This window comes from Cladophialophora bantiana, assembly GCF_000835475.1.
Source record: "Cladophialophora bantiana CBS 173.52 unplaced genomic scaffold supercont1.6, whole genome shotgun sequence".
Lineage (NCBI taxonomy): Eukaryota > Fungi > Ascomycota > Eurotiomycetes > Chaetothyriales > Herpotrichiellaceae > Cladophialophora > Cladophialophora bantiana.
The window spans coordinates 332,274-347,396 of NW_015971580.1; the positions used below are offsets into that span (position 1 = coordinate 332,274).

At 52.6% G+C, this 15,123-nt stretch overlaps 6 protein-coding genes across 6 annotated transcripts; 4 read left to right on the forward strand and 2 right to left on the reverse strand.

Annotated features, from left to right (window-relative positions):
- Window positions 1–281: 281 nt before the first annotated feature.
- Z519_04439 (uncharacterized protein) lies at window positions 282–1,104 on the forward strand (the record flags this gene model as incomplete). The annotated part of the gene is made up of 2 exons (XM_016762185.1): window positions 282–388; window positions 474–1,104. 2 exons carry the CDS (start codon window positions 282–284, stop codon window positions 1,102–1,104), a joined length of 738 nt encoding a protein of 245 aa, XP_016621132.1.
- An 886-nt stretch (window positions 1,105–1,990) lies between these two features.
- Z519_04440 (uncharacterized protein) lies at window positions 1,991–4,082 on the reverse strand (the record flags this gene model as incomplete). The annotated part of the gene is made up of 2 exons (XM_016762186.1): window positions 1,991–2,864; window positions 2,917–4,082. The coding sequence occupies 2 exons, from the start codon at window positions 4,080–4,082 to the stop codon at window positions 1,991–1,993; spliced, it is 2,040 nt and encodes a 679-aa protein (XP_016621133.1).
- Window positions 4,083–6,326: 2,244 nt separating this feature from the next.
- Window positions 6,327–7,412, forward strand: Z519_04441 (uncharacterized protein; the record flags this gene model as incomplete). Its single annotated transcript, XM_016762187.1, has 3 exons — window positions 6,327–6,434; window positions 6,488–6,773; window positions 6,835–7,412. The coding sequence occupies 3 exons, from the start codon at window positions 6,327–6,329 to the stop codon at window positions 7,410–7,412; spliced, it is 972 nt and encodes a 323-aa protein (XP_016621134.1).
- A 779-nt stretch (window positions 7,413–8,191) lies between these two features.
- Z519_04442 (uncharacterized protein) lies at window positions 8,192–9,908 on the forward strand (the record flags this gene model as incomplete). The annotated part of the gene is made up of 2 exons (XM_016762188.1): window positions 8,192–8,677; window positions 8,703–9,908. The coding sequence occupies 2 exons, from the start codon at window positions 8,192–8,194 to the stop codon at window positions 9,906–9,908; spliced, it is 1,692 nt and encodes a 563-aa protein (XP_016621135.1).
- Window positions 9,909–10,457: 549 nt separating this feature from the next.
- Z519_04443 (uncharacterized protein) lies at window positions 10,458–11,804 on the reverse strand (the record flags this gene model as incomplete). The annotated part of the gene is made up of 1 exon (XM_016762189.1): window positions 10,458–11,804. The coding sequence occupies one exon, from the start codon at window positions 11,802–11,804 to the stop codon at window positions 10,458–10,460; it is 1,347 nt and encodes a 448-aa protein (XP_016621136.1).
- Window positions 11,805–12,405: 601 nt separating this feature from the next.
- Z519_04444 (uncharacterized protein) lies at window positions 12,406–14,695 on the forward strand (the record flags this gene model as incomplete). Its single annotated transcript, XM_016762190.1, has 3 exons — window positions 12,406–13,467; window positions 13,536–14,142; window positions 14,196–14,695. The coding sequence occupies 3 exons, from the start codon at window positions 12,406–12,408 to the stop codon at window positions 14,693–14,695; spliced, it is 2,169 nt and encodes a 722-aa protein (XP_016621137.1).
- Between the last annotated feature and the right edge of the window lie 428 nt (window positions 14,696–15,123).

Sequence of the window (15,123 nt, forward strand, 5' to 3'; positions counted from 1 at the left end):
CCACAAAGGCCTCCTCCGTTGTAACAGCGAAGGACTCTGAAGGTGCCACTTATTTTTCAATGCGGATTGACAGTCCGTCCAACTCACTGCGCCAAGATATTTGACAATTCTCCATACAGGGCAAGACAGGGTGCCTACCTAGGCTCGCTAGTAGGGAATTCAGCCTCGTTGTGAACACAGTTCAGCCTCGTCAAAATTTCGAGTGCGGAGAAAGAGCGCACTTCAGCACTTCCTGCAAAATCCACCTTGTTGAGTACAGAAAACTCACTTCCGGAGAAAATATGGCCACAGATACAATGATGGATACAGCTATGGTAGAGGGCGAAACGCATGTGTCAATACCAGCCTCGACTATCTCACACCATGCACTTGCAAAATCTGAGAGACTGTACGTCTTCTCCGTCTTCGAGGTGCTAGATTGCACTGTTCTATGATCAAATCTCACTAACAAATTGTTGTCCTTTTCTCCCTAGGCCAACGACGGTCGAAAAGCCCACCCCGTACACCTACGACCTGGGCTACCTGACGGCGACTGATCCAAATCCCCTCTGCACCACTTCACAACTCCTCTCTCAATCACCATCCGACCGCAACGAGGCGCTCAGACAAACTGCCCGCGACGGCGCCCAATCCCTCCTCAACACCCTCCTCTCGACTTGCCCAATCCAGTCGACGCCTGATGGCCTAATAATGACCCTGCCCGCACCGCAACACTATCTGCCAAGATGGAAACCGCTGCCGAAGCCGAAAGCGCCGACGAAGTGGGAATTATTCGCCCGTAAGAAAGGTATCGGCAAATACGGAGGCAATCTGAAGGGCGGTGCCGCGCAGGAGGAGAGGCGGAAGAACCTGGTCTACGACGAGGAGAGCGGCGAATGGGTCAAGAAATGGGGCTACAAGGGACGGAACAAGAAGGATGAAGGAGAATGGCTTGTCGAGTTGGACGACGAGGCAGTCAAGAAGGAGAAAGCAGGCGCCGAAAGTGGCGACGGCAAAACGTTCAGAGGGGAAGGGAGGAGGGAGAGGAAGGAGAGGATCAAGAGGCAGGAGCGACGGCAGAGGAATAATGAGCGGAAGAGTAGAAAGGCTGGCAAGATGGGTTGATCGTGGACAACGACGAGGATCGTCAACGAGATCTAGTGGTTTGTTAAATGGAAAAAGAACAAAAAGAAGAAAAGAAGAAAAACTTCCAAGTATGGGATCAAGCGGCTGCATCTGTTCGACCAGCAAACCAGTCAGCCAGCTGGTGGCTCTATCAACCCGTACTGGAATGGGCGCAACATGATGGTGCTGCCATCCGTTCATCTCCCCTGCAGGAATGTACCGTTGTACCACGGGAGTCCACGACGGGCGAGTGGGTGGCGTTGTGCCAAAATGATCTCGGAGAGCATCCGACTGGCGGGGAGCTCGTGTTCGAGAAAGGCCAGGGCAATCAGGGGTTAGACGGAAACATATCGCGAAGCTGTTGAAAGACACTCGAGTGATGAACTGGGCAATATCATCCGACAGGAGGCAGCATCTTCCACCGCTGGCTGCATTCGACTCGAAGCATCGCAACTCTATGGTCTCGAAGATCACTTGCCTCCTTCTATTCAACCTGACTGGGCGCTTTCTCGCCATGACCAGTTCAAACTCTAACACGCACCTAATCATACAAAGAGAGCTTCGGTCTGCATCATCCTCCTTGCAGTCTCTACCTTGGTTATACCGATTCTCCTCATGAATCTTCATCATTGTTTTGAGGCCAGTGCCAGAAGAAAGCCACAATGCAATGCAACTGCCAAGAGAAATGCAATGCTAAGTGAAAACCAGGTAGATAGATAATACAAGATATGTCCTAGAGCCTTTCAATGCCAAACAGTCGTCATAGGCAAGCTTATCCAAGCAGCGCATCAAAAGGAAAATGGACATGTCTCAGTCCGTGACGCGTCGGAACGGGAAGATGTCGATTTAAAATCACAACAAGGCCGTCGACACATATCCGAAGACGTCACATTCTGATAGGAGAAAGTCCTGTCAGCTCAGGCAACTTCTGGTCAAGCGACAGTTTGGGAGGCTCCGGTGTCACCATCCGTGGTACCGCGGGTACGGATTGGCTAGGCGCATGCGCACTGTTAGATCTGTCTCTAGCACTTCCACCCTGAGACAGACTCCTCTGTTTTGTCCTAGGCGCCATCGACTTGCGTTGTGCTGCAGCATCTGCGCTTCGAGGAGGAACAGGTTGCTGTGGAGATACCTGTCGATCAGCTGCCGGTGGTGGTGGCGGTGGTGGTTGCTGTTGTTGACTGCTGCCACTGGAAGAGATGGCCCTTTCGTCCACGGCAAGGTCCTCACTTTCATTAATCGACCCTTCCCGCTCGTATCGGTATTCTTCTTCCAGGTACTCCTTTTCGGTCCAGCAGCCCTGCCAGCAATTCTTCCAATCCATGACGAGAAACTGAAAACAAAAAGCATCGATCTTCAGGCAAGGCTGAAAGCAGATGCACAAATTTCGATAGTCCATTTTGTTCTTTTCGGCATAGCTGTTAAGTAGGCTGAGGTGGCATGTGATGGCGAATAACAGGTAGTAGTTGAAGGGCGGCAGACGCGACAATTCGTCTCTCAGAAGTTGAGGCGCCGAAGTCGCACCGGCGCACTGGGTAGCAATCTTGTTTTGCACGGATTTGGGAAGGATCTCGTCCGGCAACTCCCGCAGCCATGATTTGAACATTGATCCGATGGTGTTGATATCATACAAATCGGGTTCATCAAAAAGGTTGATATCGAATTCGGTGTCAAAACGTCGCTGCCAGTGTTTTACATCTCTCCCGCTGCCAGGAATCCGATACAGGCCTTCTTCCTCGGCACCATTCATATTTAGGTAGCTGCGCAAAATTTTTAGTACCAGGCCAGAAGACTTGGGAAGGATCAACATACTCAATGCATCGCCAAGGTAACGCCGGCATCCAGAATTCAGTCTTGTCCTTGGATAACTCCAGTCGTCTTGCTATCCTGGTTTTCCGAGTTTGCTTAACAAGTGGCAGGTTGATTGTCGTACATACGTAATTGTCATCCGTAACCGTTAGAACTTCGCGCTCGTTGCTGCTCCCACTCCGTGTAATCTTCCCGAAAAAGCCTTTCCCAGCCTTGCCAAGGCGGTCTCCCACGCCTTTGCCTGTTTGCCCAAGGTTGGATAAAATTTGGAGGGTTGATCCGTCTCTGAAGGAGTGCGATGTGGGAATGTTCCCCGTCTGCCGATCTCTCTTTGTGGATTGTGAGTCGTCACGAGTCTGCCTATCTACCGAGCGGTTTCGAACGGTTGCGTTGCCCTCAGGGCCAAATGTTCTCTCTCGGTGGTCGAGTTTGATGGGTGCAGTTCTTGGGGATGTGTCGTCGTGGTCTTTGCCTGCATTGGAGGTGTCCAGCTGCAGGTGGCTTGGGGGCGGGTGCTTCTGCTTTGGCGTTATTTCCTCCATTTTCACGGTCTTGGTCCTTGCGAGAATGCCTCCAAACTTAGACTTGGTCTTTTTGGCCGCCAGAACAGGCTCGAGAGAGGGTTGAGAGGGAACCGACTCCGATGAGGCTGGGGGCTCGTTGTCATTGATGGGGCCGTTTCCTGATCCAGCTTTGGGCAACTCTGGAGTCGAACCTTGCTTCTTTACTGAATGTAGGGACCTCTCTTTTGAACTAGCCCGACTCCTTCCATTGGGCTTCTCTGCGCCCTCCGGAATGCTGGTTTCCGAAGTATGCAGTTTGTGGGAAGATTTGGAGGCCATCAAGTTGGAAAAGAAACCTTTAGAGGGATCTCGACCATGCTTTGGTGATTGAGGAACAGGCGAAGGAGGGAATTCGGGCATGGCTGTTATTCTGGGAGAGCTGGGCCCCGTACGCGAGCCATCATTTCGACTGTCTTGACATACAGAGGCTTGGTGGGACATAAAAGATGGCGGAGGGCCTCGCAGATATGGGGATGTCGGGGCTGACCGTGGAGTGTGAGGAGAGCCCGTTGAGCGAGGGCTCAGCGTCGCGGGAGTTAGACCATTAAGCTCCTCATTGTTGTTGGGAGCCAAGTTGAGATGGGGTAAAGCTGAGGCTTTTGGCATATCTGCAGCTCCTTAAAATGTCATTCACGGGGCCGACTGCAGGTAGCCGGCCGAGTTCTTACAGTCGGACAAAGCAGCAGCTGGCGCCAGATCACCGGGACTGCGATATCCCCCGTCGAATGTATTGGCTCTTCGTACCACCTCTTTTGCGATGACAGGTCGATAGATATGAGACGCAAGGTCAAACGGTGTGTAGGTGGGAAAGGGGTGGTACTGCTCGTATCGCGCACGGAAGTGCTGGTCTCGTCAGGACGTTTTTGATGATTGATTCAATGCCACGTATTCCAATTGCTACGGGCCTGCGGCCAAGTGTCGGCAACCAATTTGCGTGTCGTAAGCCAGTAATGTCAAGTATTGTTCGCTATCCAACAAGTACTCCGTAACAGAGGAGCAGGCCTTTGATTTGTAGATTCGGAAATGATAGGTGATGAAGAAGACGCTGAGCAAGGAATGCGTTCGCAGCCGCGTGAAAGCGTCGGGTTCAATTGAGAGACACGCTCCTCATCGGACTGCTGCTTATTGCTAGGTGTGCTCGTGTGACAGGCTGACTGCCAATATCGCTGAGTGGCTTGCGAGGAGGGCGGTTAACAAAGGAGAAATCTAGGAGGATCGAAGGAGCGACAGAAATCAAGGATCAGGACGAGCAAGGACAAAGTTAGGACTAAAAAAGCATGTAGGACCAAGCCCCAAAGAAATTGAACCAACGGGCTATAGGCGTATAAGAGTGTGAGAGTTGGTGCGGTTTGAGGAGATATGGGTGCTTTCGAAGTTACGTGGGATGGATGGTGGTGGTGTGCAGACAAAATCAACGAACGCGGTGGTGATGGTGATGGTGGTGGGTGGAGGAGACGGAACCAAGCGGTGAGAAGGAATGAGGGGACCAGCATTAGGCTTGGAGCACGACGACTGAGGGGCCAGGAACAGGAACAGGAATCGGAGCCAAGGGCACCTAGGGCACCTAGGGGAAAGGGCCTGACTGCCTGGATTTTCTGGGCTTTTGAGGTTGCAGGTGTCGCAGCAGGCGAAAGACCTACCAACCTGGAGTTAACTGCAGTTGATACTCCGTATCTACCTAGCATCGCTAGTTGGGTAGATATGCACGGAGTTACCTGGACACGTAATTGCCCGTACCTTAATGGACTGGGCTGGGCTGTAAGAGAGACGACAACAACACCCTGCGATGCAATGCATGGCGAGAAGGATCCGTAACACTCAAAATGCTTGTTTCGTCTTCTACCTGCACCCACAGTAGCGGCAGGCGATGAATTTTCATGATTGCTCTGGTACTATGCTACTGCATGCTTTTCTTGCCTTTGTTGCAGACTAGGTAGTCAGAATAGCGGGCGCATAACGCAAGCACCTGTGGGGGGGGATGAGCAGCCGATGCCAAACGCTGATTTCAACGATGGCGACTTCAAACACGGGGATCAGGTGGTGAAGCAGGACTCGCTTGGAGACCATGCTTTGACCATGTTTTGGTGCTTCACCAGCCTGAGCTTCGAGGTTCACCGTCCCCCATCGAGGCTAGGGCTCAAGCCCCCATCTGGGTTTCACCGGCGAAGTTACTTGCAGGTGGACGCCCCAGTGGGCCCAGCTTGCCCACTAGCTTTCCTAGCCTCTCCTGCTAACTGGCCTGGATGACCCCCCTGGGCTGCCCCTCAGGCACTCCAAGTCGCCAGGGGCACAGAGACATATCTCGACATGCACGCGGCTGGAGCCCGGCGTGTTCAGCGAGTCAATCAGGTAAAGCCAGGAAGCTAAACGCGCAGGGACAAAGAGAAAATCGACAACAGGGCTTGAGATTTGTGAGATCTGGTCTAACTGCTACAGGCCCAAGAAAAGAGGGCGGAACAGCCACCAGCACACAACCGCGGCGTTTTCAGATTGAATTGCGAGCGACTGCTTGTAGTAATACCGCACACCTGATCATGTTCTCTCTTGGGCATGATTCTGAGATCGGCAATCACGTATTACATACTCCGCAAAGGAAGACGCGTAATTGACCCCGGGAATAAATGGTGCCTGAGATGAAAAGTTTACCTACCTCGCTACCTACGCCTGTCAACACCTGCCAACGCCAAGCAGATCAACTGCAGCTCGTGTGCAGCGTCAGCCTCCTGACGAACCGCTTCCACTTCACATCACCTGCCAGCCCTCATCGACTTAGTCAACCATTTTATTCAAGCTGGCCCCATCCTCACCTCCATTGGTGTCATTACAGCAATATCCGTCTTGTCCGAGAAAATGTCACTGGTTGCGGGACCTGGGGTGGGAGGATCACACTCGACCTTGCCCTCAGATCTCAGCCTGGTGGTGGAAAAGCATGTCAAATATATCCAGCTCCTGGATACTGTGCGTCCATGTGAGTGCTTTACACTGCGCAGCTTGTTGATACTTTGTGCCAGCGAAAAGATGAACTCGACTACTGGTTGACCGAACACCTGAGGTTGAATGGTGTGTACTGGGGTCTGACGGCCCTTCATCTCCTCGGCTATCCAGATGCCTTGCCCCGTGACAAAACCTTGCAATTCGTCTTCTCTTGCCAGAACCCAGATGGGGGGTTTGGTGCTGCTCCTGGACATGATTCCCACATGTTGTACACCGTCAGCGCCGTCCAGATTCTTGCCACAATCAATGCCTTGGAAGCCTTGGACAAGCCCGAAAGAGGAGGAAAGGAGCGAACTGCCAAATGTAAGCGAATTCCGCATCTTGCCACGGTCATGACCGGAGCCGCTGATACTCCCCTTTGGAGACATCGCAAGCCTACAGAACGCCGACACGGGTACCTTTGCGGGAGATGAGTGGGGGGAGACAGACACTCGCTTCCTCTACGGTGCCTTCAACGCCCTCTCCATCCTTGACATGATGCACCTGGTGGATGTGGACAAGGCTGTCTCCCACATTCAGGCTTGTGCAAATTTCGATGGAGGCTTTGGTCGATCGCCTGGCGCCGAGTCTCATTCTGGCCAAATATTTACTTGCCTCGGGGCTTTGACGATCGCTCGTAGACTGGACATTGTGGACCATGACCGGCTCGCCGCATGGTTAAGTGAAAGACAACTTCCCAACGGTGGGCTCAATGGCCGCCCAGAAAAGCTTGAAGATGTTTGCTATAGTTGGTGGGTGCTCAGCAGCATCTCAATGCTGGGAAAGCTGCACTGGATCGATGCTACAGAATTGATCAAATTTATTCTGAGATGTCAAGACGCCGATCAAGGTGGATTTGCAGACAGACCCGGCGACATGGTGGACGTTTTCCATACCGTGTTCGGTCTCGCAGGGTTGAGCTTGCTGGGCTATCCGGGCCTCGTCGAGGTCGATCCCGTATAGTAAGTTCGCAAAGACGATGCCTTCTCCTATTCTACGCTAATTGAGGCCCTTAGCTGCATGCCCAAAGCAGTCACCAGAGCCTTGCCATACTGGCAAAAATGATGACCCTGTGTGGCTCGGTGCATCCCTCTTGCAATCTAATACCCCACTTGAGTTGGCCTGTGAAAGATGGGATACAAGGCAAGAGAAGAGCAAAGGTTCACCACGGCCTATATCCGCTTCATCACTCTCCTATCCTCGCCCTAGAGGAAGCATAGACCTGGTGGAACAATTGGAGAGGCATTCGATTTTGTTGGCAGACCGTGAAGATGGAAATTTCACGGCATTGTGATGAGTTTAGCTTGAAAGTCGTTTCTCCCAAGCATCACAGCCAGCTTCCTGTGGTAGTCGATAGACCTAAGGTGCTAGCTGTCGTTATTGAGGGCGCTCCTGCCTTCTGGCGAGGTGAGGCGATGGCATGGTGGGTGCTTGGTCGGAGTTTCCTCTCTCTTTAATGCGCTGCACAAGTTTCTCTCTTTCTCTCTCACTTCATCAATGTCACCTGCGCTCCCTCACGCCTCCACCACTCCCCTGCTGGGTCACTTCTGTCCGCGCACTGTGCTCCCTTCTCCCTTTCTTGTTCATCCGTGTATCCTGCTGGGACTGCAGTAGGAAGATACCTTGGCCCCCGCATTTTGTCTGTTCCTTGAACCGTTTTTGTTTCGTCCTTATCGCTTCAAATTTGCTTTGCTGTTTCCTTGCGATTTTGCTCTCTACCCTCGGAACCTACACCGGCCATTATGGCAGTGGCCTTGCTGAGCTGCAGCATCTGTCCAGGCCAACCCTCCTTTAGTGACACCTCCCACTTGCTCACTCACGTCAGTTCCAAAGGTCACCTATCCGAGTTTCACAAACTCCAGGTACGGAGCTACCAGGATATCGCAGCAGGCGTGGAATTGGCCACGTATAGTCACTGGTATCAACAACACGATATTGACAGATTGCTCTCGGAGAGAATGCAAATGAAAGAGAACAAACAGGCTAAGAAAAGAAGAGCCTCCGCAGCGGCACGAAACGCTGGCGTACTGCAACCAGGCACATTTGACCATGCACAGTTAAATCCATCTTTGCCCCCAAAGCGCCCAGGGAGACCAAAGGCCCAGACCCAGACCCAGACCCAAATGCAGAGGAAACGCAGTCGAGGCAAAAAAGCAAGACGAGATGACGATGGCAGTGACTCGGACTTCACTCCTGTCAAACCGCCTAGGTGGGCGCCTTTCTTACGGGTGTGTCCTGTCGAGTCTAACCTAGTATACCAGACGCAGAGCACATCGACTTCAAGGTTACTCTCCCGTCAAGCATTCCTCTTTCCCTGACGACATTTACCCCTCTCTCAATGATTGCCCAGCTGAGGATGAACCCTCGGGTCCGATTCTCGCCACTCCAGAACATATGAAACTGAAAGGCACCGTTTGGCCAGGCATGGACCTCTTTGATGCTGCCTCGCAGGAAATGCAACAGAAGAGAAATCAGAAGAAGGATGCTTCCGTTCTGAGACGCATGGAGAAACTCGCTGCCTTGGTTGAGCCTACCGAGGTCGTGTATTCACCTGGCGGCAGCAATGTCCTGAAGGCGAGACACATTGACGACCTTGAAGATGGAAGCAGTCTGGTCGATGGGGAGACTCCCATTCCAAGAGTCAAGCAGGCCCCTCGATCTCGCAAGAGAAAGCCACTTGCAGAGAGAGACGCCAATGCTCCTCGACTTGTGAAACGCAAAGCCAAAGCCAATGCCCCAAAGAGATATGCTGATTTACCATTCGCCCAAGGGTTACCTCCCCTTCCATACTTACCCAGTTCATCCACCGGCGACTCGTATGGATTGGGTTCTCGCTATTTCCCGACCGAAGATGATGAGGACGACGTCAAACCACCCATTCAAGCTTTCGCTCCTCGCAAACGGCCTCCTCCATTCGAGATTTTCGCCGACGGAAGCCCCGGCTACTATGGAAACATGACGAGGAGCGGAACGCGGAACCCTCTGCAGTCTGGACCTCGAGGCTATGATAACGGCTCGTTCCAGCAACTGCCCAAGATTTCCACACCCTGGCTTCAACCACAGTATCAATCGGTCTTACAATATACCGACCCATATACGTCCTACCGACCAGTGGCTCAAGAGTATCAGGCATTCTACGAAACACATATTGAAAACGAGAATATCCCACCATTTGTAGGACCTCCAATAGCCCTTCGAGGAACAGGCACAAACCCTTTGGCATGGAAGTCCCCTATTCGACCATCTACCGATACTGGACTTCCTCCATCCGACTCTCCTTTTGGCAGTTTTTTTGGCATGTTTGCCAGTGGATCGCCAGGTGATGACCCCTTTGTGACGACCAAAAATCCTCTGATCGGGGCATTGCAACACTTGGAAGGTGTGCAATATCAGGTCCCGGTCAAGGAGAAGTCGTCGCCGCCGACAGATGGACGAACTTCAAATGGCACCGAAGTCTAGGTAGAGGAAAAATGGCCACGCTCCTATAGGAGTGAAACAGGTTGCAACAAGTTCCACCAAAAAAATCTTGGTCCTCTTTTGATGCCAACAATTCAATCAGCGAAGCAGAATATAAGCGGCATAGGTACCACGAAATGGCCCACACTCTCTTGGAAGCTCTACCAGATCTCGCGTATCAATCGCTTTGAAGCACGCACTATGTCAACGGGAGTTCAGAAGATGGTGGCAGGAGATAGACGGCCTATGTGATATTGGACCGGAATATTCTTGATGGTGCATGAATTTGATATGTGCAGTAGCGGTATAGGTAGTCTGTGAGTTTGTGACCTCCGTGGGCATTTTGTAGTCAGGCAATGTCACCTAATTCTAACCGTTTTTTCAAACATTTTATGCCTCGAGTGGTTGTGCTGCGGTCCTATTGACCCTGGGGACGCTGTATACCTGCTGATGCAACAGGATCGTTTCTGTCGGCACCGCGATACAAACGTGCTTTAAATGCATGGAAGTTTCCCACAAGTCAGGCTTATTGCTCATAAGGGCGACGGTGTTCTACTGATATAGCGCCTGGTCCTTCTGCTGTAATCTTCTCCTTATCTCGGTACTGCTGATCTTCGTCTCAAAACTCTTCTTTTCCTTGTCCTCCTTCTCTCCTCCCTCTGTCAGGTCTTCATCGTCATCCAGACCGACGCCTGCGTCCAAGACATCGACCTCGAAGACTTCCAGCGCTTTCCAGCCCCTTTCCGTTCTTTTGTCGTTGACAGCTTTCCCGCCGCTGCGGGTCTCGGCGGAAATTACCAGTGCAGTGATATCCGGGTCTGTGATGGTGGGGCCGAACGGGTCGGAGATCTGGGTGTAGTTTACGGTTGCATCTGCGATGCTACTACTACTCCCAGCAGGAGACAAGGAGCTGGGGAGGTGATATTTGACACGGACGACTTTGCCGTTGGGACCGGGTTGGTTGATGTAGTCGGTCATTCGGAGACTGTTGGTGATATCGGTTGTGCTCGTGCTTGCCTTGTGGGGGTAGAACGCCAGAATGGAGTCGATGAAGTCTGCAGTGCGTTGTTGTCGGACATCCCAGTGTTCGACTAAGGACCCGTACTTTTTGTTGACGAGCAGTTCGTCCCCCGTGATGCCGACCGTAATCAATCGAGACTCTTTCGAGTTGGTGTTAGGAGACTGAGCTGGTTCGGCGGTCAGAATGGTGGCGGTTAGCAGAAGTTTGTGCCCAATGTGCAAGTGGTCAAATGTGCCGCCTACAGCCACAGAGCGGTGAACTGTGAGCGGGCCGTCCTCAATATTCGATCCCAAGGGCTTTTGAGAGGAGCTTTCAGGGTGAACAATGGCTGGACCGCTCTGGAGGCGGTGGATGGATGGTAGTGCCGGAGGGTTGGTCTTGGAATTCCATATTCTAATGAATTGCTGAAGGGAGGCTTCTGGAGCCTCGCCTTCGACAGAGTAAAGAGCTGTATATGATCGGTCGGAGAGGACAAATGTCTTGAGGTCCACTATCGGTCCGGACAGATATTGCTTGCCGACGATATTCTCGGGAAGGTCATCCAGTCGAGCTTCCAGGATGAATATCCTGACATCAATACCGCCAGGGAAGTCGAGATCGATTCCCTGCTGAGCGGCGACGGAGCAAATGAGGCTATATGTCTGTTTCAGGAGAGTTTGGACGAGAGGAAATACCACTGCGCGGGAAGTATTATTGCTCAGGGGATACGAGGGGGATAGGACCAGGCCGATATCCAGGCGAGAGGTCGACCCTTTGTCAGCTGGGACGAGCTTAGGGAGCAGGGATTCAAATGTGATTTTATACGCTGATCTGAAAGAGGATGCTGGCGACGAAGGTGCGAGAGCGGGCAGGAGGAGTAGAAAGATTTCTTGTGCCATAGTTCACACACACCCAAAGGTATGAAAGAGACTGAGGAGCGCGGGACGCTGGACGAGAAGGACGGAGCAGTGAATAAGAAGAGATTGTTGCGTGCCAGCTGTGTTCTTATTTGTATGGAACCATCTCCATAGGAGTTGTTGTGCTTATGGGTGTTCACTGTGTCGTCGACTTCGGATATACCGAGGTGAGTGGGAACCGGGGGAGTTAATATGCACGTAACCTGAGGTTAGCTCGTGCCCAATAGCTGTTCAGAGAGCATTGACCCTCTTGACCCCTCCAACCTCGCGCTTAAGCGGCACCAGCGGCACCAGCGGCACCAGCGGCTGACAACAGGGAGCTGGGTGGCCTCACCAGCCCTAAGAGCCAGATCCCCAAGAGCCCCAAGAGCCCCAAAGCCCGAAGCAGGCCCGGGCACTGACGAAGACACGTTCCCGCCGCCCTCGCTCCCCTGCCACCACTTGCACCCTGGCGCCGTGTGTACTGTCCAGGCTGTAACCACTGGACCGACACTGATTCTCACTGCGCACGCAGAAACACAAATTTGGTCCGCATATGCTGATCTGGTCCTCTGCTCGCGGTTCCCCGTTGCTCGTCACTATTATGCCATTCCACATCCCTCACCACCAGCACCACCTCTCCGACCCTCAGTTCACCCACGACAACTACTACAGCGCTGTCAATGCCATATACTCTGCTGGCCAGACTGTGACCTCTGTCGGCGCCCCAAACCCTCAGTACTTGAACAACCACCCCCATCCGCCCACCACGGCTCCCGAATCCAGATCCTACCTACCTCAGTCGCAGCCAAACACCAATGGCAACGGTACCGTGATCCCATATCGTCCTGGTCCTCCCCCCTCGGCGTACACGAATGCGCAAGAGGCCCAGCCTGGCCAATACCAGCCGGGTCTGAGGCGCTCTCTGACAATCGGTCGCCAACAGGCCGACGAATTGCATTTGAATCAGCAGGGAACGGCCATGAGCGACGTCCACCACTATGGTGCACCGCCAGCCTACACAGGGGAAGCACTGTCCATCAAGATCGAACCCTCTACACCTCAGCATCCCAATAGTGTCGCCAGTCAACCGGTTCCTGGTACGCTGCAACCAGGTCTTGCAAGCAGACCTGCCACTCTAGCAGCCAGCAACACCGCTCCGACCCTCCCTACTCTACCGCAGATATCGACCCAGATCCAACAGCAGCAGCAGCAACAACAACAACAACAACAACAGCAGCAGCAGCAGCAGCAACCTCCTCTTTCCGCAAGACCAACGAATCCGAATCATACCCACTCCTACTCTCGGTCCAGTCCTGGCGCCATGGACCAGCCAAAATACAAGGCTTTCTCAGATACTCCGGATCAGGGGAAGTATCCAACCGCCCCGAATTCATACGTGCCTCAGACTCCTCAAGGACCTCCGTCATATTCTCCTCTCGGTCTAGCGGACATCAGACCGAGAACAGACCCGACGTTCACGGATATGCCCTTCAGTCCTGGTGTGGCGCAGGAGAACGACATTGTCCAGTATCCTCAAAATAGCAATTATATTGCGCCTTGGCCCATATACGCGGTTGATTGGTGCAAATGGCCTCCTCGGTCGAACAGCGGTTCGGCGGGCAAAGTGGCTATTGGAAGTTATCTGGAGGATAACCACAATTATGTGAGCATTCATGACCAAGGCTAAACTCGGGAAATATCTGGAATACGAGGCTGACAATTTCGGGGCAGATACAAATACTGGATACCCAAAGATCGCAAATAGACCCGGACAACCCCCACGGTGAACGAGGTTTGGAGTTTCTCAAAACCGCAGAAGCTACACATGCATATCCCGTGACAAGGATATTATGGGAACCGCCTTCATCAAACAAGCAGACGACTGACCTATTAGCAACGTCCGGCGACCACCTTCGACTGTGGTCGCTCCCGAATGACCAACATTCATATCAATCGAACTCCATCACGCGGTCAGCGACCAACAAAACGCCTCCGTTACAGAAGCTGGCACCACTGGCATTGCTTTCAAATTCGAAATCCCCCGAACACACCGCCCCCATTACGTCGCTTGACTGGAATGTGGTCCAACCATCCTTGATTATCACGTCGTCAATCGACACCACCTGCACCATCTGGGATATCCCCACACTCACGGCCAAGACGCAGCTCATCGCACACGACAAGGAAGTGTACGATGTGCGGTTCTGCGCGAATAGCGTAGACGTGTTTGTCTCATGTGGCGCAGACGGAAGTGTGAGGATGTTCGATCTGAGAAGTCTCGAACATAGCACCATTATTTATGAGCCGTCAGAGAAGCAGCAGCAGCAAGAGAAAAATTGTAAGTTTGGGGCTTGGATTTCCTACACTTTTGTCATGCTAACATCTGCAAAGCACAACTTGCGGATCCTCTTTCCAGTTCGCCAACACGCGCATCAGGTTCAGGTGGCGTTTCAACCCTCCCTTTTCCACCTCCGTTGCTCCGCATTGCGGCCTCTCCCCATGACGCCCACTTGCTCGCCACATTTAGCCAAGACTCAAATATCATTCGTGTTTTGGACGTTCGACAGCCCGGCCAGGCCTTACTTGAACTGAAAGGGCACGGTGCCGCCGTCAACTGCATCGATTGGAGCAATTCGCAGCGTGGCGTACTGGCCTCTGGTGCAGATGATTGTTGTGTGTTGCTCTGGGACCTCATGGGATCGAGCGCCTCAACCGGACAGAACAGTGTGCCGGGTGGCGTTACGAACAATAGTGGCGGAGGACAAGGACAAGAAAGGGGTCCGTCAGCGGTCTGGGATTCCAAGTTTGAAGTGAGCAATTTGAGTTGGGCTCCGACGGCGGGCACGCTAGGTGTTTGTGGAGGTAGAGGCTTTTGGGGGGTGCAGTTATGATGAATGAATTCCCTTCTTCATGAGGCTATATTTGAATTCAGGGGTTTTGGAAGTATACACATGGGCGGATACGCGTCTTATTACTGACCGAGGCGAGAATATCATGAGCTGTGACGTGGAGGAGATGGGACAAGATGGTACTTCGGCTACAGGTATTCGGAGAGACCTTCCCGCTCAGAGACCTTCCCGCTTGCTGGGGTCTAATGCTGACTTAAAAGTCACGTGTGTGGTAGATGGATATGTTGAAGCTGGATTGAAAAGCTCTTGAGAGAATGCAAAACGGGAATTTGAAAATCACGGCGTTTAGCAAGCAGCACCACCAGTGCCGCATGAGACCAGATGGGAGCGCAGTGGGCGTTTGTCTTCTCCGACATCAACGTCAAACACCCTTTGACTGCTCGAGCTTGAGAAGACAGGAGAGGACCCAG